Source organism: Heterodontus francisci, chromosome 10 (assembly GCF_036365525.1).
Source record: "Heterodontus francisci isolate sHetFra1 chromosome 10, sHetFra1.hap1, whole genome shotgun sequence".
In the NCBI taxonomy this organism is placed as follows: domain Eukaryota; kingdom Metazoa; phylum Chordata; class Chondrichthyes; order Heterodontiformes; family Heterodontidae; genus Heterodontus; species Heterodontus francisci.
In genome coordinates, this window is record NC_090380.1 from 59,675,719 (window position 1) to 59,700,386 (window position 24,668).

The 24,668-nt window shown below is 44.1% G+C and overlaps 1 protein-coding gene across 1 annotated transcript in view; it reads right to left on the bottom strand.

Annotated features, from left to right (window-relative positions):
• The window catches only part of LOC137374455 (T-cell immunoreceptor with Ig and ITIM domains-like), a 52,834-nt gene that overhangs the window by 25,982 nt on the left and 2,184 nt on the right, over positions 1–24,668 (bottom strand). Inside the window, exon 2 of the mRNA XM_068040592.1 lies at positions 8,709–9,038. Coding sequence (XP_067896693.1) covers positions 8,709–9,038 — 330 coding nt within the window. The remainder of the gene's footprint in view (positions 1–8,708; positions 9,039–24,668) is intronic.

Below are 24,668 nucleotides of genomic sequence, written 5' to 3' on the forward strand. Positions count from 1 at the left end.
TGCATCGAGTCCATGCCGGCTCTCCGCGGAGCTATGCAGTTAGTCCCACTCCCTGGCTCGATTCCCGTAGCCCTGGAAGTCTATTTCTCTCAGGTGGCCATCCACTTCCTCTTGAAGTCATTGATCATCTCCACTTCCACCACCCTTGTGGGCAGCAAGTTCCAGGTCATTAAAACGCGCTGCTTAAAAAAATGCTTCCTTATATTCCCCCTGCATCTTTTGCCCAAAACTTTCAATCAGTATCTACCCTCCCTCTCTGTCTCTTTAACCTCAAGAGGGTAATGTTCACTCATTCTTATATTCTATCCTCTTTCCCTGCAGATCTATACAACAAAGGTGGGCATAAGAGGCGATAATGATGAAGAGAAGGAGGGGGAGGAGGAGTTGGGGAGCTCATTGTGTGTGGCGATGATGAGAAAAAGCATAAGGACCAGCCCAACCACCAACTGCAGTTGCTTCATCCTGTCCCATCTTCCTTTGTCCAAAAAGCCTCCAACATACCACCTGCTTCTCTCCCAGACTCCAGCTCAGACACTTGAACCCAGTGGAATTAGATAGTGTAGTGAGGATATGTCAACAGTGATTCACAGAACACAAAGGAACTGGAGGAATGAGGAGTGGGTGAGGAGAAGGCTGTAGAAACCTGTACACAAAATTTCCAGATCCCGTGTCAGCAACTTCTCACTTCTGCCTTGATCAGCTGATCCTGGCAGCTGCTGTATCTCCTAAGTCTCTACGAGCTGAATGGTGTGGTAAGGGCAAAGGTCATGGTGGTGGCACTGGAAGTGGGTGTCGTTTCCACTCGGCTGTTCAGCAGCTGGCCGCATGCGCTCTTGCGGCAGCTGGCCAATAAAGTAATACAAGGCGCGGGGGCCGTTAAATCCAGGGCCCGAGGCAGGAGGTCAGGCGGCGAGGTTAACATGAGCTGACACCGCATTAGGTACTGGTGTCATAGGCTGCTAGCCCTGTATTCATGGTTGCCTAAACAAAGGAGACCTTCCCTTTTCTGCAGCCTTAACCATCCTACTGCTGCTGTTCTTGCTGCTCCCTGACTGTAGCTGCAACCATCATTAGGGGGAGGCAGTGGTGTAGTGGTAATCTTACTGGACTAGTAACCCAGAGCCCCAGGCTTATGCTTTGGGGACATGGGTTCGAATCTCACCATGGCAGATGGTGGAATTTGAATTCAATTAATAAATCTGGAATTAAAAAGCTAGTCTAGTGGTGACCCTGAAACCATTGTTGATTGATGTAAAAACCCATCTGGTTCACTAATGCCCTTTAGGGAAGGCAATCTGCCATCTTTACCTGGTCTGGCCTACATGTGACTCCAGACCCACAGCAATGTGGTTGACACTGAACTGCCTTCTGAAATGGCCTAGCAAGCTGGGAAATTAGGGATGGGTGATAAATGCTGGCTTGGCCAGTGACGCCCACATCCCACAAACAAATTTTTAAAAATCCTGCTGCTGTTCCCTGACTGTAGCCTCAATCATCCTGCTGCAGCTGCTGCTCCCCGACAGCGGCCTTAACCAACCAAGGAGCTGACTGGAAAGCTACAGCAAGATTGGTAAAAGGAAGACCCCAGGTGGCCCCAAGGTTCAGCGATGTTTCCCTGCAGGTCCTCCTGCAGGCAGCAAGCCATTGGTGACACGGGGTGAGACTCCAGCATATCCTGTCAGAGGCATGGCTGCATCTCGGTGGGAGGTGCCTGTCTATCTTTGCTGATCCCTGCAAGGTCCCTCGGGAGTGACAGTATGCAGGTAGCATTCGTGTGCCCCCACCATGCCCCCAGCAGCATAGGTGAGCAAACTAACAGTCTTGCTTCTTGTGCTTGCAGGAGAAGATGGCACACAATAACAAAGAGAAGGCCAAGACTGGTGGAGGGTTGCCGTACCTTCACATCCTGACCCCATGGAGGAGGAGGCCTTGGAGTTGGCGTGGCACCAGGGCAGCTATGTGATAGCTGATGGTGAGACAGGAGTGCCAACCCAAGAGGGTAAGAGAATGAGTGCAGGTGCACAAAGATGCATCTGCCACACACAAGGCAATGTGCTCATGTGACCAATGTTGGACATATTATCATGGAGCTGTATTTATTTTCTCCTCGGATTAAAAAAAATGTGCCTTTAAAAACTAAGAGGCACAGTGTGCCAGCTGCACCTGTTAGCCAGGCAACAGCAGGAGAGTGAGGAGGTCACATGATATAATGTTTCAATTTAATTATATGTAAAAACCAGCTAAAAATAGTTTTGAGAGCCACCAATGAAGCTGCTTACTGGAGGAAGGAGTTGTCTATTTCTCTCAGCAGAAATTTTACAATGAGCTATAGGCCGTGTTAATTGCCGAAGGAGGAAAAAACTCTTTGAAGAGACAATTTGTATTGCTTTTCTTTACTTTCAATCCGAGAAGTCTTTGCTTCAAGATTGAATCTCTTTTGACTGATTGTGTTTTCTGGAATTCACAGTAAAGTTTCAACTGAGAGACTGTCGGTTTTAAAATCCGAGTGGACCCATTGTAATACTCCTTGTTTAAAGAACTGTTTGATGCCTGCTGCAGCTGAAGTGCTTTGAATGCCTATCTATTGAAGGACTGTTTCATCAAATCCACATGGAGACTTCGAATGGCATTTGATTGTTTTTACACGAGGAAACCTCACCCATCAGGAACATAACCCACGAAGACTTATAACTCAGTTGTTTATTTATTCTTATGAGACAACTAATTGTTAAAGCATCATTCTTTTTTTTTTAAATGGTTAACCGTTGATTTTTGAGTGTATGTGTGTGAATGGGGGAGTTAGGTTAAAATAAGAAGTTATAAGGTCTTTAGACATAGCTTTAGCTTAATAGTGTTTAAGATTTAGCTTTAATAAATACGTTGTTGTTGTCGAAAGATATGTGGTTTGGTCTGTTTTATTCTGGGGGTTACTAGAGTGTTTAATTTGGTTGTATTCCAGTTGGGTGGGAAAACTTTAATAATATGTTGCGACCTGTGGAGTGATGGGACTGAGTTGACAGTGCATTGCTCTCGCCTCAGTCGTAACAATATGGAGCTCCACAGCAGGACTAGTTGGGATTTGGAAATGGGAATCCCTTAACCCTTATATGTTTATGTTCTCTCATGCAGGTCAGGATTGGGCCAAGGCATGAAGAACTTGGGAGAGCAGGGTCAGGCGGCCACCTCTGAGGAGGAGGATGGATCTTCAGAGGGTGCAGCGTCACATCATTCCCCCACACCCTCCAGCAGTGCAGATACTGTCACATCGGTGGATATGTGTTCATGATTAGATTCAGGGTCACAAGCTGGTGAGCAAAACACAGACGCGCCAAAGCAGCTAACGGAGGCTTTGACAGCTGAGGTCACTGACAGTCAGAGGACAGTGGGAGGCCAGGCCCATTCTAAGCCTCAGGTTGATGATGTGTTTCTGGAGTCAGCTGCGACACGGTAACTGCTGCAGCAAGAGGTAATAGAATGGGCCGAGCTTAACACACCCTTGCATGGGTGATGGAGGAGTCCATCCAGGCCGTGAGTTCTGCCATGCCTCTGGTATATGTATATGTGCATGACTTCCACCATGGAGAGATTGGCGACCCTTGTGTAGAGCCAAATCTGGCAGACCGCTCAGTGGATGCTGGAGATGCATGCAGACCTGCATGCCATCACCTTGTCCAAAGGCTCTCTGCAGCAGCGGCAAGGCGAGAGGGGGACGAGGCACCTGGGTTTTCCACCAGGTCCTCGTCCTTCTCAGATCAGCAGGGAGGTACAGGTGTGCCTTGCGAGGGAGGAGGAGCGGCTGTCTTCAGCTTCCAGGGGCTCCTCTCAGGGCACTCCGAGTGTGGACAGCGGCTCCTCAGCCCCTTTGTCAGTGACGCCATCACCTCAAGTAGCTGCAGTGACAGAGGTGGGTCCTGCTCCTGTGTGGGAGCCCCTCAGCATGCCAGGATCATCCAGGTCTCAGATAGCCAGAGGACGGCCATCAAGGTCATCCCATACCACAGTTCAGCACGATCAGCAGCCAGCCTCCACCTCAGCTGCAAATGCAGGGGTAGCACCTCATAGGAGCACTTATAAGAGAGTTAAGAGGAGCATCTAGCTGCACTTGGGGTTCATGGGTAATGTCAAGTTTCATTTCTTTTGTGTGACTCAATAAATCTTTCATTCACTCTTCCTGCTTCTCATTCCAATTCTTGATCCCTCTGCCTTCGTCTGAGTCACTGCTGCGCAGCACGGGGATCTACAAAGACTGGTGTCTGAGATCTAATTCAGCTGATCGTTCCCCATCCTTTGCGCTGTCCCTGGAAAGAGGACCTTGCCTTTGGAACCTGCCTTCCCGTGGTGGAACTGAGGCTTTGCTTCAGTGCCACCACCTTTAAATGGCCAGGGGTCTGAATGCACATGAACCCTATGCGCCGTTCACTAAATAGGAACCCGCAACCCCCCCCCCCCCCCCCACCCACACATAAAATCTGAGTCAGGTTGATGTAAATACATGCTAAATACCTTTACAGCAATTATAATTGCAGTCCCGCCGTGTCATTGCGGCAACAGACCTCGAACCTTTCCTGCTGCTGACAAAATCCGGAACCGACGTCACATCATCGAGTTTCTGGGCAAGCACCTCTCCTCCCAGTTTTTCGGCTCCTCACGCCTCCATTCCCACTCCTGTTGGCTGGATAAAATCCAGTCCCTTTACTGCACTGTGTATACAATGCTTTAAGAGCAATGAAGAAGTTCACCCCCAAGATGTCTTAGTGACCTTCAGGCTGCAGTTTCCATGGAGCTACAAAGTGGGAACAAAAACGCTGCAGAGGAAATATTTTGAAATTTCATGCTAGCCCATAAACTGGAAGTGCAATTCTTGGGTGGTTGCACAAAATGGGTGATAGGGGCTACAGACCATTTTACACTCTGTCCAATTTTCTTTCTTGTTGACTTCAATGACTGCCCAAGATGAATAACAACTGCGTCTCTTTTACAAAAGAATAGAGAAAATAGCCTTTAGCTCTGTTGTTGTGGTTGTGGCTAAGGACATGTAACACCAACTTATGAGAACAGGAAGCTAAGGTATGGAACAGAACTGCAAACGCCACATAAAATGTCTCTCTGTGCACACATGTAGTGGAGGTGCCACACAAAAAATAGCTACATGTTGCAAATGCTGGCGATGGGGGCTTCCAAATCTGAAGAAAGTCAATTAGCCAAGTTTGATATTCTTATATTAAACTGAACTGCACTTAATTTGGGTCATTGTGGATTTGAGATTTCATTTATCATTAAACCCTAGAAATTGGTTCTCATTGTATTTGTTTTCCGGGGTGCCGACAAGGACCAACTTGTGGGTGGGAGGGTCAGGAGGCAAGATCCCACCCACATCCCTCCGGCAGGATTTTGCCTCCGGGATTGGGAACCTGACGTCAGAACATTTCCAGGTCTTGAGGGAGGTAGTCATAGCCCACGATTTTCCCCAATGGCAGCTGCTAATTGGCTGAAGTGTGGGTTTGGCAGCCAGTTAGTGGCGGCGTATGCGGGATGGAGGCGGGACTCTGAAAGTGTAGGCCTGATTTAAAGGCATGATGGCAGCCATTACTCTGATAATCATTTTAATTCAGCATGCGATTTTCAGCTCACCATGATGAAAGGCAGAGATGCAGCCCTTGAAGTGCTGCTGAAGGCACGGAGAGAGAGGAAGGAGGTCCTGTTTCCAGAGGGTGACAGGAGATGGCCACCCGGCCAAACAAAGCAGGCCAGGCTGGAGGTGACAGAACTTGTGAGAAGCAGAAGTGTCATAAGGAGGAACTGGGTGCAGAGCTGCAAGAGGTTTAATGACCTTTTTCATTCTGGAAAAGTGAGTGCAACACGAGAGCCTGATGACAGGTCTCTAGGTTTGCAACCTCTGGGAGATACACCAGCTGAGGAGCCTGAGGGCTCAAGGTGCTCCTTAACATGGGAGAAATATGTGCTCAGGGTACTTACTGACTCAAAGAACAGTACAGCACAGGAACAGGCTATTCGGCCCTCCAAGCCTGCGCCGATCTTGATGCCTGCCTAAACTAAAACCTTCTGCACTTCCAGGGACCGTATCCCTCTATTCCTATCCTAGCAATGTCCAGAGCCCTAGCGCTGTTGAGGACCTGGCAGCACTGACACATGCAGTTTCTTATGTAAAGGAGCTGCTGGCATTGGTGAGAGAGGTCAGCAGTGCCTTATCTCTCTCTCTTTTGTCCTTGCAGGAGAAGAGGGCACCGAATTCATGGGAGACAGCGCGCACATGAGGAGGAGTGCCTTAACTCACTGTCATAACTGCCATGGAGAAGGCAGTGATGGAGATCACTAGGGTGGCCCCGCAGAATCAAGTGGGCAATGGAGAGGTGGGAATATCTGGAGGAGAGGGTGAAAAGATATTGAGATCTGTAAATGAAGGGAATGAAGTGCACTCCCTCCCATCTGACAGCATGGTGTCATATTTGACCCCAAGGTGTGTTTCCAATCACATATCCACACCATCACTAAGAATGCTTATTTCCACCTCCATAACATTGCCCAACTCTGCCCTGCCTCAGCTCATCTGCTGCCGAAACCCTCAACTATAACTTTGTTACCTCTAGCCTTGACTATGCTAATGCACTCCTGGCCCACCTCCCATGTTCTACTCTCCGTAAAATTGAATTTATCCAAAACTCTGCTGCTTATGTCCTAACTTGCACAAAATCATGTTGACCCATCACCCCGTTGCTCGGTGACATACCGACTCCCGGTTAAGCAATGCCTCAATTTTACAATTCTCATCATAGTTTTACCACCCCTCCATGGCTTTGCTCCTCCTTTCTCTGTAATCCCTTCCATCCACACAATCCTCCGAGATATCTGTGCTCATCTAATTATGGATTCTTCAGCATCCCTGATTTTAATCTCTCGATCATTGATGGCCATGCCTTCAGCTGCCTTAGTCCAAACCTCTGGAATACCCTCCCTAATTGTTGCCGCTTCTCTATTTCTCTCTCTTCTTTTCCGACCCAGTGAAAAAGTTGTCTAGGGTTCCCTCTCAACCTTCACTTGGTCTTACCATAACAAGATTTAATTTTAAACACTCCATATTTTAGCTCCCCCTTTGTGTATCCTTCTTCACTACGTTTCAATTATAAGGCAAAGAAACCAGCACAAACATGTTTTCTTAGGTTTAAAGAAGAAAGGTTGCAATTTATTAAACTTAAACTCTAATTTGGTTAACACCTACGGCTACATGACATGCCCACGCCAGCATGCATACCTGATATATGCAGATAGAGACAGAAAAGAGCAGAAGAAAAACAAAGTGGAAAGTTTGAGGCAATCTCTGAAGAGGGTCTTTGTTACGGTTCTCTGAGCTCACTGTAGAGTCCTTGATTGTAGGTAGATCTTGCTCTTTTTTGGGGTCCAGTACTCTTCTTAAACCTTGTTCGCTGTAGGAGACCTTTCTTTCCTGGGGTTCATGTGTCTTCAGTGGATTTGGAGTTCCATGAGAAAGAGAGGGAGAGCCAGACAGGAGAGGTCTTCTTCAGTCCAGGGTACTGCAGTCTCCGAGTTCAAATTCAGAAAAACCAGGTTGTTAAGTAGGCTAGTCACGTGACCAGCTGGTCTGACCACGTCAGTTTGTGGATTCGGCCATTCCAGCAGTCATCCTGAAATTTGAGCTCCCTCATCTTCAATGTCTGGTGCTCAAAGTCCATTGTGGGTTAAATTGGATAAAGGAAGTAACCCCTTTGTCTCCACAAGCACTGTCTGTTAATATGCAAATGTCTTTCCAGCCAAGGGCCTGGTGATTTTTTTTTTTAAAAAGCCCTTTCTTCACTTCAACAGTTTTCAAATCAATGTTTATATGACAAAATTAATGTGCCTCATTCTTGGCAGGTGGGAGGTCTGCATGACACATCCTTTAAAACATTCCTTAAAACCTAACTCTTTGACCCAACTTCTGGTCATCTCCCTAATATATCTATATGTGACTAGGTGTCATATTTTGTTTTATAGTGTCACATTGTTCCTTGATGAGGTTGAGTATGAAATTTGCTCCATGAAGGTCTGCTGTGAGTATGGCTTCCAGTGTAGTGCCCTCCCTCTCCCAGAATACCTGTGGATTCGGAATCTACCCCTTATTCCTGTCTCCCAGGCAGCAGCATTACATCCTCTTCTACCTGAAGGAGTTCATGGCTTCAGGTTTTGCTTTTACTGAGTGGACTGCCAGACCCTGCAATGACCCAAATTAAGTGCATTTCAGTTTATGGATATCAAACTTGGCTAATTGAGTCTCTTCAGATTTGGAATCCAAATCACAACACTGAGGAACAAATCAATCCTTTTTGCAGCATGCAACTATTTTCTGTGCTGCACCACCAGTACATGTATGCACAGAGAGACATGTTCCCTCCAGTGAAAACACAGAATAGAGAGTCTGGGTATCTGTTTCTTAATGTCCAGTGATTGTAATCTTGTTGGACACACAAGGTCGGAGTAGAAGACGACAAGCTAAATGTATTTGAATATTTAAGCAACTTATGCAGATCATGTTTTTTAAAATCTTTTTTGTGAGTTAACTGACCCAAAAAATAGCCAGTCATATAATCTTTGTTCATCACTTAAAAAAATACTGTAAGCTTTGGTATTGCAATAGTTTATATCATTCAGAGTAGTTTATGAATGTAGGATATTTTCTAAAACTTTATATTTACCTCTTACATCCAAATATATTTTGCCCTCCTGTTTTCCATTTGGATAAGTATGAAATATGCAGGAATACCAGCCTTTGTCTGATTTGAGAGCTTCTTTGATTGTGATTGTGGAGTGTTGTCCATCGACATCCATTGTTATTCGTTGATTTTTTAGGTTTTTACCATTTGATTGTTTGCTGTATACTGCAAGTTTTGTTTTGTTACTGGATTTCTCCCATTCAACTAATACCATCTTGACACCTTTATCAGAAGAGTCACATCGTAAGGTAACTGAACCACCCTTCACAACGGTTACATTCCCACTAGTTTTAAGTTCTATTGTTTGGACACCTAGGTAGAAAAGAAAGAGAATTAAGATATTACAAATTCACTTTGGAACAGCTTTTATAATAATAAGCAGATACAGTTCTACAAATACAGCAAGTATGATGTAACAGAAAGACTTGTATTTATAAATAGCACCTCTCGCATCATCAGGACCTACTTTTGTGATCTACTTTTGAAAGCTAATCACTGTTTTCTGGTAGGGTCATGTATTTCTTCAGAGCCACTCCTGCTCTGTTGTAGTAACATCTGTTTATTTGTGTAAACGGGGTTTCTGCCATATGTTGTATATGGTAAGAGCTGATTATATTGTAATATTGCCCTCTCTGTTGGGAGTAGATATGAATAAAAGGAGGGAGACAGCATGGCCGATTAAGTAGCATCTCTGTGTGAGTTATTTCTAGTCTACGCACCAATTCATATTTCCGGCAAAGTTGAGAGGAGAAACTAAAGGGTACACTTCTAAAGGGGGTGCAGAAACAGAGGGACCTGGGGGTATATGTGCACAAATCATTGAAGGTAGCAGGTCAGGTTGAGAAAGTGGTTAATAAGGCATACAGGTTCCTGGACTTTACAAATACAGTACAAAAGCAAGGGAGTTATGATGAACCTTTATAAACTCTGGTTCGGCTTTAGCTTGAGTATTGTACCTCATTCTTGTTGCGTTGTTGGGTTTATATTAGTAGCATTGTAGGCTATTCTAGAGAAAGTCTTAGACTTCGGTAAAGGCTAACAACTCTATTATTTACAGTTACTATATATACTCTCCGCAAGCCACCTAAGCTAGCATCCTTCGTGCTGCTATAAATTCTTCTTCTCAAGCCTATTTCATCTGACTGTTGCATCATCATTCATACAATGGGTGGGGTCTCTCACTATCTTCAGTATTAACCCTTTACAACCTTATACTACATCTCCCCCAAAGTCTTTATCCAACATTATTCCAAACATATACATTTATGATTTCTCTACTACTCTCTTCCACCAAACCGCCGCCCCCCCAGTCTCTGATTTTACAGATTCAGTCTCATAGGAGGATTGATAACTCTCCCTGATCCAATTGTCATCTGTCTGGGACGATCAGTAGTCTTCTTAAGAAGTCTGGGTTGCTGGCCTGGTTTTTCGTTTCTAGGGTTGTAGTATTTCATTTGGTTTAGAACATAGCAGCTTCAACAGTTTACTGAAAATTCAGCCAAGATCATGTCCTCTCAAGTCCTGGGATTTGAACATATAGTCTTGTGACAGTCAGGCAAGTGTGCTGCCACTGAGCCAGGCTGACACTTAGGGAGTATGGGAGGATATAGGATTATAGGTGTTATAGAGACTATAGGATTGTGTCATGCCCAGTAAAGACATGTCCTATTCATAACTTTAAACATGGACTGTATTCAGCATAGAATCTTCTGAAACTGAATTTTATTTTTAAATGAACCACAATGGACATTAAAAGGGCTGCATAAGATGGCTGCTCAGGGCAATTGAATGACCATGGATGGAGTGCCTCCCTTAAATGGACATACCAAGACAAAACCATTTGTGGAATTCACACCTCGTATTGTTTGTGTTCGTACCCAACACACAATATCTAAGGACTCCTAGGATCACTGTCTCTGAGCTGGAAACTTAACAAAGAGAGCTGTAAAAAAAAGTTGAATCTTAAGTAGAGGTGAATGGCCACCAGCCATCTCCATTAGTAGCAATGGCTTTGAACTTCAAATCGTTCTGGGTGGACCATAGAAGTAGTGATCAGGCGGTCACATGACCAAAACTAAAAACGGATAATGGATCTTATTACTCCAAGCACCAGGGAGAAACTGCAGAGAAAGCAGATTCAGCAGTACCATTGTGCCTTAAAAGAACTAGAGACTGTAACATCATAAGATCTCCAAGCCTGTTCCTTTTCAAGTCCACCAGTACAGAAAACTGACCTCCGAGTAATGAGACTACAAATAGCTAACTTGGTGACCTGCTGAAAATCCACCTGTTCAAGAGAATCCTGCAACAACTTCAATATATGACTCCGGTTACGAATCTACCTAACTACATTTCTGGAGTGAAAATGCATTCTTCACTGGGCCTGCAACACATGCCTTTTTCCCAGGATGAGCCAAATCATGTGACTTATGAATTATTCCTTTGGTTGTAATTGGTAAAAGTGCACTATCCTCTTTGATAGATTTCTTTCTTGGGTGTGTGTTTGTGTGGGTGGTGAGTGGGTGATGTAGCGTTAGACTTTTGGGGTGACTAAAATATTCCCCTTTATTTAAATCCATGAAAAGTGTGCTGCTGGTTATTCAAATTTACCATACACTCAGGGGTTAAGAAACACACACATGTTCCTTGTCAAAAACAAACTGATTACAGACAGCAAGGGAAGGGAACTGGGGTTTCTGTTCTCTCTCAATTCTGTCCATAACAGTTTGGAAATTGTGGAATCTAGTATTTTTTTCTTGAATGAATGTGACCACATAACTCATCAGTCAGTGCTCCCAACGGCTGCATTGTACAAGGATAATACCAACTAACAATGTCCCAATTTCAATACCCACTGTGTGGTGAATTAGTTGGTCAAAGCTAGGGACCATTTGGGGTACAGAATTGTAATTGACCTCAGAAAGCGAAGGTTAGGGAAGAATCACCTCCTGTGATTCCAGCTGTAAATTGCACACGTGCGGATATCCGATGAGGCCATATGGGGACTTCATGCCATGTGGACACTACCATCTAGACACAAAGATAAATCATGTATGGTATGTCAGCTTTGACTGAGTTGGTAGCATGCTCCCCTTGAAGTCAGAAGGTTGTGGGTTCCAAGTCCCACTCCAGCGAGTTGAGAACAAAAATCCAGGCTGACACTTCAGTGCAGTACTGATGTTTTGGATGAGATGTTAAACCAAGGCCCCATCTACTGCTAAGGTGGACGGCAACATCACACAAAAAATAATTATCTGGTCATTACCACATTACTATTTGCGGAAGCTTGCTGTGTGCCTTTCATGGTTCCGACCTTATAACAGTGACTGCACTTCAAAACTATTTCATTGGCTGTAAAGCACTTTGGGACATCGTGAAAGCCATTATATACATGCAAGCCTCTTTTTTAGATATTAGCGGTGAGTCAGAACGCATGAAACTAGAATGCTGCATGTGCCAGTGGCATGATGGCACCCTCCAGCACTCATCCTACTGGAATTTGCATTGCCAGTGAGAGAGTACCTCACTAGCTAGGGGCAGCAAGCACAAGTGCCACTTTGGGTGCATCTCAGGTACCCACCTGTCCCATGTTGCCTGAAACTCCACATGGGGTGCGTGGGGAGTGTGGTTTGATTAAGGAGGCCAATCTAGTTCAATCACCAGCAATATTTTTATTTCAATCCATTAGCAGCCCAAGCCACTTTCCTGGCTTGGGCCCTCCTGACCGGAGCCCACATATGCCATTATGGTGGCTGGTATGCCTCACATTACTGGGCATATCAGCTGCCACTGCATTGCTAGATCCCTTTCTAGGTCCAGGAGTGGGAGCTCTCAACATCGACAGCCACTGCCACTGACTTTGCCCTATTATTTGCATTGTAAGGGGTGAACAAAGTTGCATCCCTTACAAGGCACTAAGGAAGCTCCTGGAAAGAGCAAGAGCCCGTGGAACCAGCCACTTGCCTGAACATAGTAAACCAGTCTAGTAACTGAAAAATCTGAAATAAAAGCAAAATACTAGAATTGCACAGCAGGTTCAATAGCACCTGTAAAGAGAAAAGCAACGTTAGAGTTTTGGGTATAGCCCCTTTATCAGAACTGGAAACCAAGTGAGCCCCTAAAGGGAACTAAACAAAAAAATGTGTGCTGGAGTTAAGCTAGGAATCCACAAGGCCGACGTATAAATCCTGAAGGGGAAAAAATGTAACTCATGGCTAATGGAGTCTTGTTAATAATCTCCTTTATGAATGTGATCAACGTGATAAATAGCAGTTTCCACTGCAATATTCTACCTACAGTGTATGTGTTCCAGCTTCATAATACTTTATTAAAAACATTAAATAAACTTACTTTTACGATGGGAGTTTGGCCCTGTATGGTGTATTGCATTTCATGGAGAGGATTATGGTGTTATAGATTCTTTCTATGGTTGTCTTAGTGATAGACAGGATGCGTATAGATACTGAGAGCCAGCATGTTTTTATTGTTGCATTGTGTCAGCTGTGTGGTACCAATATGCTTTGTCTGCTATACTGATGCCACAGAAAGCTCACTGCCTGTTGTTAAGTGTGAGTTGCTATGGTTACAGCTGGCACTTGATGCTGATGAACCCCGGTGCGTCACTATTTAATTTTTTTTCAACTATTATCGGCTTGTGGCAAAGTTGTTCTGATTGAATAAAGCCTGAATTCTACTGGTTATGCCACAGATAACTCTTTACATTGTGGCCTCATTGGCCACATGTTTATAAATTGAAACCAATAATTTCAAGAACTCTATGAAAATATGAACTAATTAATATTTTTAAAAATCTAATATATTCAAAACTGGTTAGATTTCTGAAAAAAAATAACATTTTAAAATTTTTTATGCCAACTCCTCCCATGGTGATATGATTTTTATTATTAAAGTACCACACTAAAATTGATTAGAATATAGACTATTGTCAAAGATGGATAAAACAATAATTTTTTTCTTTTCTGATTATACTTTTCCAAAATACTGGGCCAAGAAAAAGGTCAGTTTAAAGGAAAACAACAGATCCAAATCATTTGTTAACAAAAACAATCAGACATTCCTCCAAATTTAAAAAAAAAATCATTCCTGGTGTGTGGGTGTCCCTGGCAAGACCAGCATTTATTTATTATTATTCTTTCATGGATTGCAGGCATCACTAGCAAAGCCAGCATTTGGTGCCCATCCCTAATTGCCTTTGACAATGGAGTTGCTTGTTAGGCCATTTCAGAGTCAACCACATTGCTGTGGTCTGGAGTCACATGGAGGCCAGACCAGCAACGGACATCAGATTTCCTTCCCTAAAGCATATTAGTCAACCAGATGGGTTTTTACAACAATTGACAATGGCTTCATGTTCACCATTAGTCTAGCTTTTTGAAAAAAAACAGTATTCAAATTTCTCCATCTGCTGTGGTGGGATTTGAACCTGTGTCCCCAGAGTATATGCCTATTGGATTACTGGATCTTGGTCATTCTTTTTAGACATTTTATACCCTAATTCTTCCAGCACTGGGTGGCAAGTTGAATATATATCCTGTAGTGTTCAATCTTGAGCAGACATCTGACACTTTACCTATAAATAGATGTAAAAGGGTCTGATGTAGTCAGGATTACGGAGACATGGCTGCAGGGTGACCAGGGATGGGAAATGAACATCCAGGGCTATTCAGTATTTAGGAAGGACAGACAAAGAGTAAAAGGTGGTGGAGTTGCATTGCTGGTTAAAGAGGAAATTAATGTAATAATGAGGAAGGATATTAGCTCTGACGATGTGGAATCTGTATGGGTAGAGCTGAGAAACACTAAGGGGCAAAAAACGATAGTTGGGTTTGTATGTAGACCCCCAAGCTGTAGTGGTGATGTTGGAATAGCATTGAACAGGAAGTTAGAGACGCATGCGATAAAGGAACACCTGTAATTATGGGTGACATTAATCTGTATATAGATTGGGCAAATCAAATTAGTCACAATACCGTAGAGGAGGAATTCATGGAATGTATGCGGGATGGTTTTCGGGACCAATACATTGAGGAAGCAACTGGAGAACAGGCCATCCTAGACTGGGTATTGTGTAATGAGAGAGGAATAACTGACAAGTTAGTTGTGCGAGACCTCTTGGGAATGAGCGACCATAATATGATAGAATTCTTCATCAAGATGGAGAGTGATGTAATTGATTCTGAGACTAGGGTCCTGAATCTTAATAAAGGAAACTGTGAAGGTATGAGGCGTGAATTGGCTATGATGGATTGGGAAACGTTACTAAAAGGAATGATGGTGGATAGGCAATGGCAAACACTCAAAGAGCGCATGGATGAACTGCAACAATTGTTTATCCCTGTCTGGTGCAAAAGTAAAACGGGAAAGGTTGCCAAACCATGGCTTACAAGGGAAATTAGAGATAGCATTAGATCAAAGGAAGAGGCATACAAATTCGCCAGAAAAAGCAACAGACCTGAGGAGTGGGAGCAATTTAGAATTCAGCGAAGGTGGACCAAGGGGAAAATAGAGTACGCGAGTAAGCTTGCAGGAACATAAAAACTGACTGTAAAAGTTTCTATAGGTATATGAAGAGAAAAAGATTGGTGAAGACAAATGTAGGTCCCTTATAGTCAAACAAAGAAATGGCTGACCAACTAAATGCATACTTTGGTTCTGTCTTCACAAAGGAGGACACAAATATCATACCAGAAATGTTGGGGAACACAGGGTTTAGTGAGAGGGAGGAACTGAAGGAAATTAGTATTAGTAGAGAAAATGTTGGGGGAATTGATGAGATTGAAGGCCGATAAATCCCCAGGGCCTGATAATCTACATCACAGAGTACTTAAGGAAGTGGCCCTAGAAATAATGGATGCATTGGTGTTCATCTTCCAAAATTCTATAGACTCTGGAGCAGTTCCTACAGATTAGAGGATAGTTAATGTAACCCTACTATTTAAAAAGGGAGGTAGAGAGAAAACAGGGAATGATAGACCAGTCAGCCTATCGTCGGTAGTGGGGAAAATTCTAGAGTCCATTATCAAAGATTTTATAGCAGAGCACTTGGAGAACAGTGGTAGAATCGGACAGAGTCAGCATGGATTTACGAAAGGGAAATCATGCTTGACAAATCTACTAGAATTCTTCAAGGATGTAACTCATAGAGTTGATGAAGGGGAGCCAGTGGATGTAGTTTATTTGGACTTTCAGAAGGCTTTCGACAAAGTAACACATCAGAGATTAGCATGTAAAATTAAAGCGCATGGGACTGGGGATACTGTATTGCGATGGATAGAAAATTGGTTGGCAGACATGAAACAACGAGTAGGAATAAACAGGTATTTTTCCGAATGGCAGGCAGTGACTAGTGGGGTACCGTAGGGATTGGTGCTAGGACCCCAGCTATTCACAACATATATTAATGATTTAGATGAGGAAACTAAATGTAATATCTCCAAATTTGCAGATGACACAAAACTGGGTGGGAGGGTGAGTTGTGAGGAGGATGCAGAGAGACTTCAGGGTGATTTGGACAAGTTGAGTGAGTGGACAAATGCAAGACAGATGCAGTATAATGGGATGTGGGCGACGCTGGCCAGGCCAGCATTTATTGCCCATCCCTAATTGCCCTTGAGAAGGTGATGGTGAGCTGCCTTCTTGAACCACTGCAGTCCATTTGGGGTAGGTACACCCACAGTGCTGTTAGGAAGGGAGTTCCAGGATTTTGACCCAGCGACAGTGAAGGAACGGCGATATAGTTCCAAGTCAGGATGGTGTGTGACTTGGAGGGGAACTTGCAGGTGGTGGTGTTCCCATGTATTTGCTGCCCTTGTCCTTCTAGTTGGTAGAGGTCGCGGGTTTGGAAGGTGCTGTCCAAGGAGACTTGGTGCATTGCTGCTGTGCATCTTGTAGATGGTACACACTGCTGCCACTGTGCGTCGGTGGTGGAGGGAGTAAATGTTTGTAGATGGGGTGCCAATCAAGCGGGCTGCTTTGTCCTGGATGGTGTCGAGCTTCTTGAGATTGGTTGGAGCTGCACCCATCCAGGCAAGTGGAGAGTATTCCATCACACTCCTGACTTGTGCTTTGTAGATGGTGAACAAGCTTTGGGGAGTCAGGAGGTGAGTTTCTTGCCTCAGGATTCCTAGCTACTGACCTGCTCTTGTAGCCATGGTATTTATATGGCTACTCCAGTTCAGTTTCTGGTCAATGTTGATAGTGGGGGATTCCCCTAGGATGTTGATAGTGGGGGATTCAGCGATGGTAATGCTGTTGAATGTCAAGGGGAGATGGTTAGATCCTCTCTTGTTGGAGATGGTCATTGCCTGGCACTTGTGTGGCGCGAATGTTACTTGCCACTTATCAGCCCAAGCCTGGATATTGTCCGGGTCTTGCTGCATTTCGACACGGACTGCTTCAGTATCTGAGGAGTCACGAATGGTGCTGAACATTGTGCAATCATCAGTGAACATCCCCACTTCTGACCTTACGATTGAAGGAAGGTCATTGATAAAGCAGCTGAAGATGGCTGGGCCTAGGACACTATCCTGAGGAACACCTGCAGTTACGTCCTGGAGCTGAGATGGTTGACCTCCAACAACCACAACCATCTTCTTTTGTGTTAGATATGACTCCAACCAGCGGAGGGTTTCCCCCCTAATTCCCATTGACCTCAGTTTTGCTAGGGCTCCTTGATGCCATACTCGGTCAAATGCTGCCTTGATGTCAAGGACAGTCACTCTCACTTCACCTCTTGAGTTCAGCCCTTTTGTCCATGTTTGAACCAAGGCTGTAATGAGGTCAGGAGCTGAGTGGCCCTGGCGGAACCCAAACTAAGCGTCACTGAGCAGGTTATTGCTGAGCAAGTACCACTTGATGGCACTGTTGATGACACCTTGCATCACTTGACTGATGATTGAGAGTAGGCTGATGGGGTGGTAATTGGCCGGGTTGGACTTGTCCTGCTTTTTGTGTACAGGACATACCTGGGCAATTTTCCACATTGCAGGGTAGATGCCAGTGTTGTAGTTGTACTGGAACAGCTTGGCTAGGGGCGCAGCAAGTTCTGGAGCAGAGGTCTTCAGTACTATTGCCGGAATATTGTCAGGGCCCATAGCTTTTGCAGTATCCAGTACCTTCAGTCGTTCTTGATATCACACGGAGTGAATCGAATTGGCTGAAGTCTGGCATCTGTGATTTTGGGGACTTCAGGAGGAGGCCACTTTGGTAGCAAAGACAGGAAAGCAGATTATTATCTGAACGACTATAAACTGAGAGAGGGGAATGTGCAACGAGACCTGGGTGTTCCCGTACAGTTGCTGAAGGTAAGCATGCAGATGCAACAGTGGGTAAAAAAAGGCAAATGGTATGTTGGCCTTCAAAGTGAGAGGATTCAAGTACAGGAGCAGGGATGTCTTGCTGCAATTATACAGGGCCTTGGTGAGGCCAAACCTGGAATATTGTGTGCAGTTTTGGTCTCCTTATTTGGGGAAGGATGTTCTTGCTATAGAGGGAGTGCAGCGAAGGTTTACCAGACTGATTCCTGGGATGGCGGGACTGACGTACGAGGAGAGATTGAGTCGGTTAGGATTATATTCACTGGAGTTCAGAAGAGTGAAGGGGGATCTCATAGAAACCTATAAAATTTGATCAGGTCTTGGCAGGGTAGATGCAGGAAGGATGTTCCCGATGGTGGCGGTGTTCAGAACCAGGGGGTCATAGTCTAAGGATACGGGTAAACCTTTCAGGACTGAGATGAGGAGAAATTTCTTCACCCAGAGAGTGGTGAGCCTGTGGAATTCGCTACCACAGAAAGCAGTTGAGGCCAAAACATTGTATATTTTCAAGGAGTTACATATAGCTCTTGGATCGAAAGGGCTCAAAGGATATGGGGGAGAATGGGAACAGGTTACTGAGTTGGATGATTACCCATGATCATAATGAATGGCAGAGCAGGCTCGAAGGGCCGAATAGCCTACTCCTACTCCTATTTTCTATGTTTCTATGGGCTGCATTTTACCTTTCGCGGACGGGAATTCGCCACAGACATGAAAGTCGGTGGCGAACCCTCTTCCGCCTAGCCCGGGGATCCGTCCCATATTTTACGGGTCCCCAAGCTTTAATTGTCCCGAGGTGGGACTTCCACCCACTTGAGGAAGGAGGTCCCGTCTCCGTGAGCTGTCGGCCAAGGAGCCTGGAGGGAAGTTAAGTTAAGGTTGCCTCACCAGGAGGATCGGTCCTTCCCTGGTGAGGCTAGAGTGGTCGTTTGGGGGGAGGGGGCGTCTTGGGTCCTGGGGGTGTGTTCGGGAGGCGGGGGCGGCCCTCAATCGGGAACCCTGTGTCTGATTACCATGGCACCCCCCCCACCCCCCTCCCGGGGCACGGGAAGGACGGCAGTTATCGCTGGCCGGCCTTTCACGCGCCCAGCACGCCCGCTTGCCATGGTTAAAATACCCGTGGAGGCAGGCGAGGGCCCTAACGTAGCCGTTAAGTGGCCACTTAAAGGCTTTGATTGACCTCGGGTGGGCGGGCCGTTTCCCACCCCCCGCCCGATGCTGTAAACTTGTCCGGAGGTGGAAGCGCGGGGGTTAGGCCTCCTGGAGCCTGCCGCTCAATTTTACATTGCCCCCACCCCACCATCCAACCCGCTGGGGCGGCGTAAAATTTAGCCCTATGTTTCTACATCATACTTCATACAATAATAGTACTTGCATTTATGTAGCACCTTATTGTATCAAAACACAATTAATTATCTTGACATTCAGCCACTGCAATCATTCTGCGCCAGTAATAGCCAATAAACAATGCTGTTTTTAGTGGTGTTGATTGAGAGATCAACTTGTTGATCTCTTTTGAATCTTTAAGATTCTATTTAGAAGATGATATGAGTCCTTTAAGCAACCAGGGAGCAAGATTGGGCCTGGTTTCTTGGGTGAGAAATGCTTGCTCGGGAGTGTTATGATCCTGGTGGGTTTCTTTGGGAAGTATGCGGTGGGTCTTTAAAACTGTCAGAAGTTTAGGAACTTACAGAGATTGGCTGGGCAGACATATTTAGAATTTGAGAGGGCGAAGCAAATTACTTTTGACCAGTGGATATGGGCATGAAAGATAGAAACCACATCTGAGAACCTTAGAGAATTGATTCTCTGAGAAGAGTTTAAAAACTCCATTCCTTCAGTAGTGAGAACTCATATTAATGGGCGGCACAGTGGCGCAGTGGTTAGCACTGCAGCCTCACAGCTCCAGGGACCCGGGTTCGATTCTGGGTACTGCCTGTGTGGAGTTTGCAAGTTCTCCCTGTGACCGCGTGGGTTTTCGCCGGGTGCTCCGGTTTCCTCCCACAGCCAAAGACTTGCAGGTGATAGGTAAATTGGCCGTTGTAAATTGCCCCTAGTGTAGGTAGGCGGTAGGGAATATGGGATTACTGTAGGGTTAGTATAAATGGGTGGTTGTTGGTCGGCACAGACTCGGTGGGTCGAAGGGCCTGTTTCAGTGCTGTATCTCTAAATAAAAAAAAATAACCTGAAAGTCTTGAATGCTAGGCAAGCAGCAGAGATTGCTGATGAATTTGAACTTGTGAATAAGCCAATCTATTTTGTCCGTCACCCCCATAAACCCGAGAAGGATAGAAAGTGGGAAAGTGAAAGTAAGGCAAGTAGCCGGGGACAAAAAGGAACAGCTGGGAATGCCCCAGGATCATCTCAGGTCAGAAAGGAAGGTGCTGAGGGTAGAAGTGAGGTGCCTAAGCCAAAGTGTTATCATTGCCACAGAACGGGTCATCTTCGTTCAAAGTACTGGAAATTGCACGCAAAACCCAAAGGATTTGTTGGAGTATGCAAAGTTAGTGCAAAAGAAAAGACTCTGACTGAGAGTATAGCAGACCAGGCTATAGCTTTAATAACAACTGTGAAACCAGATACTAAAACTAAAAGGAGTGTAGAGGTTAAGAATAAAATACCTGAGAGTTATAATGAATTTTTGTCAAAGGGGAGAATAACTCCGTATCCTGTAAGTGAAGCAGGAAAACCTATCATTATACTTGGACACAGGAGCAACCCAAACACTCTTGCTGGGAAAAGATATAAGGTTTCCACCAAAGAGCACCTTGAACGCTAAAGTTTTAGTAAATGGAATTTGCGGGGAGTATATACCCGTACCTTTGTATAAAGTATACCTAGAGAGTGACTTATTATCTGGGATAGTAACTGTAGGTATTGCCTACAGTTTGCCAGTAAAGGGAATTGATCTACTCCTAGGAAATGATTTGGCTGGATCAGAAGTATCAGTTTCTCTTTTAGTTACAGAGGAACCAAGTGAAATTAAGGAAACGGAGCAATTACAGGAACATGTTCTGGGAATATTTCCTGTGCGTGCAGTCACCCAAGCAATGGCTAAACAGGATCCATTGTCAGAGGTAAAAAGGGCACCACAAATTGATATCCAAGTATCTGAAACCTTATTTGGGGATTTAGATAATTCAAATGAGACATTTAACAGTTCGTCTATCATTGCAGCACAGCAAGCTGATCCAGATATATACCGAATAGCACAGATGGCTCTGTCAGAAGCTAAGGCGAAAGGAGTTCCGGAAGGCTATTATATGGCAAACGATGTTTTGAGGAGGAAATGGATACTGCCTCATAGACCTGCCAACGAAGACTGGACAGTGGCTGAACAAATAGTGGTGCCACCTAAGTATCGCCAAGGATTACGAAGGCTATCACACAACATTCCTTTCTCAGGACATAAAAGAATTCGGAAGACCAAATCACGCATAAGCCAACATTATTACTGCCAGGTCTTACAAAGGATGTGAGACAATTTTGTAGGACATGCCACACCTGTCAAATGGTGGGAAAACCACAACCTACCATAAAACCCGGGGATGAAGTATTATTGTTGTTACCATTACAGGGAGAACCATTAAAAGCATGGTTCAGTGTCCCATATAGAGTAATCAAAAGAGTGGGGAAGGTAGATTATTTGATTGAAGCCCCTGATTGCCGGAAGAAGAACTGGGTTTGTCACATTAATAGACTCAAACAATATTACCACAGGGATGAGGATAAGCCAGTATAGGTGTGTCAGGTACTTGGGACTGTTCAGGAAGAAAAGGATAGTGAGGATGAGGCAGAAATAGACTGAGGAAATTCTCAGATTGAACCCTCCAACTGTCAGATGAGCAAATACAGACTGGCTAGGAAAATTAGACAATATGCTTTTGCACTTAGAGGTAAAACAACGTGAAGATTTAACCAGGTTTTTCACAACATTTAAAAGGGTTTGTAGAGATAAGCCATGATGTGCATATAGGGGGAACTGTTCCTTTAAAACAACATTCTTACTGCTTGAGTCCAGACAAACAGGCCCAAGTGAAAGCAGAGATCCAGTACATTCTGGAAACAATTTGATTGAACCTAGTCAAAGTAGGGTTCGCCAGTAGTTCTAGTAGCTAAACCTAATGGATCAACCTGATTTTGTATAGATTATTGTCATGCTAGGCCCCTACCTGCCAAGAATGAGGCACATTAATTTTGTCATGAACATTGATTTTTAACTGTTGTTGGAGCAAGGAAATGGCTTGTTAAACAGATCAGCCGTGGCTGGAAAAAACCTTTACATACTAATAGACATCGAAGGTGAGGAAGCGCATTCCAGGGCCTGCTAAGGAGGGTACAATCCACAAGGGCCAGGACTGGTTAGACCAGCTGGTCACATGACTAACTGTTTGTTCCAAGGTTTTCTTTTGAACTGGTCACAGAGAGTTTGAACTCAGAAGGACTGTTTGCTCCTGGACTGAAAAGATCTCTCCTGTCTGCTTCCATCTGTTTCTCACAAGCCTCTGAATCTACTGAAGACACATGAACCCCAAGAAAGAAAAGTGTCCTACAGCGAACAAGGTTCAAGAAGAATACTGGGCCCCAACGAAAAGCAAGAGCTACCTACAATCAAGGACTCTACAGTAAGCTCAAAGGAACCATAACAAAAACTCTTCAGATATTGCCTCAAACTTTTCCACTTTATTTTTCTTCTGCTCTTTTCTGTCCCTATTTGCATTTGTGTATCGCGTATGCATGCTAGGGTGGATGTGTCATGTATCTGTCGGCATCAACCGTATTAGAGTTTAAAGTTTAATAAATTTCAACTCCTCTTCTTTAAACCTAAGAAAACATGTTTGTGCTGGTTGCTTTGCCTTATAATTGAAAAGCGGTGAACAAGGATTCACAAAAGTCACTACGGTACAGAAGACAGACTCCTCCCCAGATTCTCATTTAAAGGACTGTATGGACAGAGTGGGCAACACCATGTGTCTTAAAGAGACAAATTTGTCGGAGGAATCCTGTCAAACTCCTTTGACACCCCAGGGTAAAAGAAAATCAGCTTCTATTACACCGAACAGGGTTTTCCAGTATCAAGTGATGCCACACAGGTTAAGGGGTACTCAAGAAACTTCTCGGAGAATAGTAAACCCAGTAGTGGTCAGTGCTCCTAGCTGGGCAGTTCACCTGGCTGAGGTGAAGGACAATAGTGACACTTGGAAGGAAAACACGAAACAACTGGAAGACTATGCTTGGAAATTTGAAATGGGTTAATTTGGACAACTTTTTGAAAATTTAAAGCCTAAAATGTTCTGGTGGAACTTGTTGCTGTAATCTTAACATTTTAGAAAAGTATATCTGTAAATGTGAAAAAAAGTTAGTTTTTTTTCCATTTACTTTCTTTTTGCATTGTAATGAAATGCATTAAGACAGCAAAGGATCATTACTGCTTTAAGAACAAGCAAGCCTCAGGAGTTAGAGAAAGTGTATCTTGGTTGCCTGGATACAGCCATTTGGAGACCAAGGACAGGATATACAAAGTTGCCATTTAATTTTGAAACTAGTTGAAAAATTGGCTTTTGCAGAGATAGTTGAGACAGAGACACACAGGCTGTCTGCCAGCATATACTGAAGGAAATGGGAGAGCTCTCCCTCTGTCTGTTTAAACCCTATTTATTATACTCTCAGAATTCTGAAAAGTCAAGCCAGATTAATTTCTTGAAAGAAAATAACCAATTACTTTAGCTACTGAACTGTAATTGCTGAATTCAGCGCTGGAAAAGAAGAGCATCACTTCAACTTCTGAAATAAACTCCTGACTGTCCAATTGTTGAAGAACCTTTTTTTTTCCTATCGGCCGGCTGCAAGGACTTCAAGCAACCTTGGACTGTTCCACATTGATTCCACTTCGGCAGGAGTGTAAATCTGCAAGGACTTTGTTACTTTAAAAAAAAAATGTTGTTTATATCTTAGTAGTGTTTAAGTATTTAGTTTTCTCTAATAAACAGTTAATTTGTTGATAAGATACCAGGTTTGGTTTGCCTCATTGGGGGGGTTAATAGATGGTTCAATTTGGCTGTGACTTTCTTTAATTTGGAAAGTTTAAAGTGATATGTTAGGCGATCTATGGAGGGATGGGACTGAATTGACCGTGTGTTTTTCTCACCACAATCAGAATCATTGTCTTGAGTGGTTGGTCGTAACAGGAGGAACAGTGACTTTGGACCTCTTGTTCCCCAAGCTCTCCACCATTGGGGTTTTCCTCCCCTTATTTCTGAGTCTGGTGTAGACTAATTGATAGCGATGGATTATTAGTCAACAACTTCATTATAGTTATATCATGCTGCTACCAGAATGGTAGAAGGCAAACGAGATAGACTTTGGTCTTTTTCCTCCAGTAATTCCTATTTTCTTATGTTTGATGTCCACCTGAAACACTGGAATATACAGATGAGACCACTATTTAACTGCTCATCTGAAAGATACAGACAAATAACATTCCCTTAGTTTTATACTTTAGTATTGGCTATTATTTGGGTATGAACATATACAGACATACATGCACAAACCTATGCATGCAGAAAACAGTCAAACGTGAAAAAGAACAACACACCTGTACTGTAAA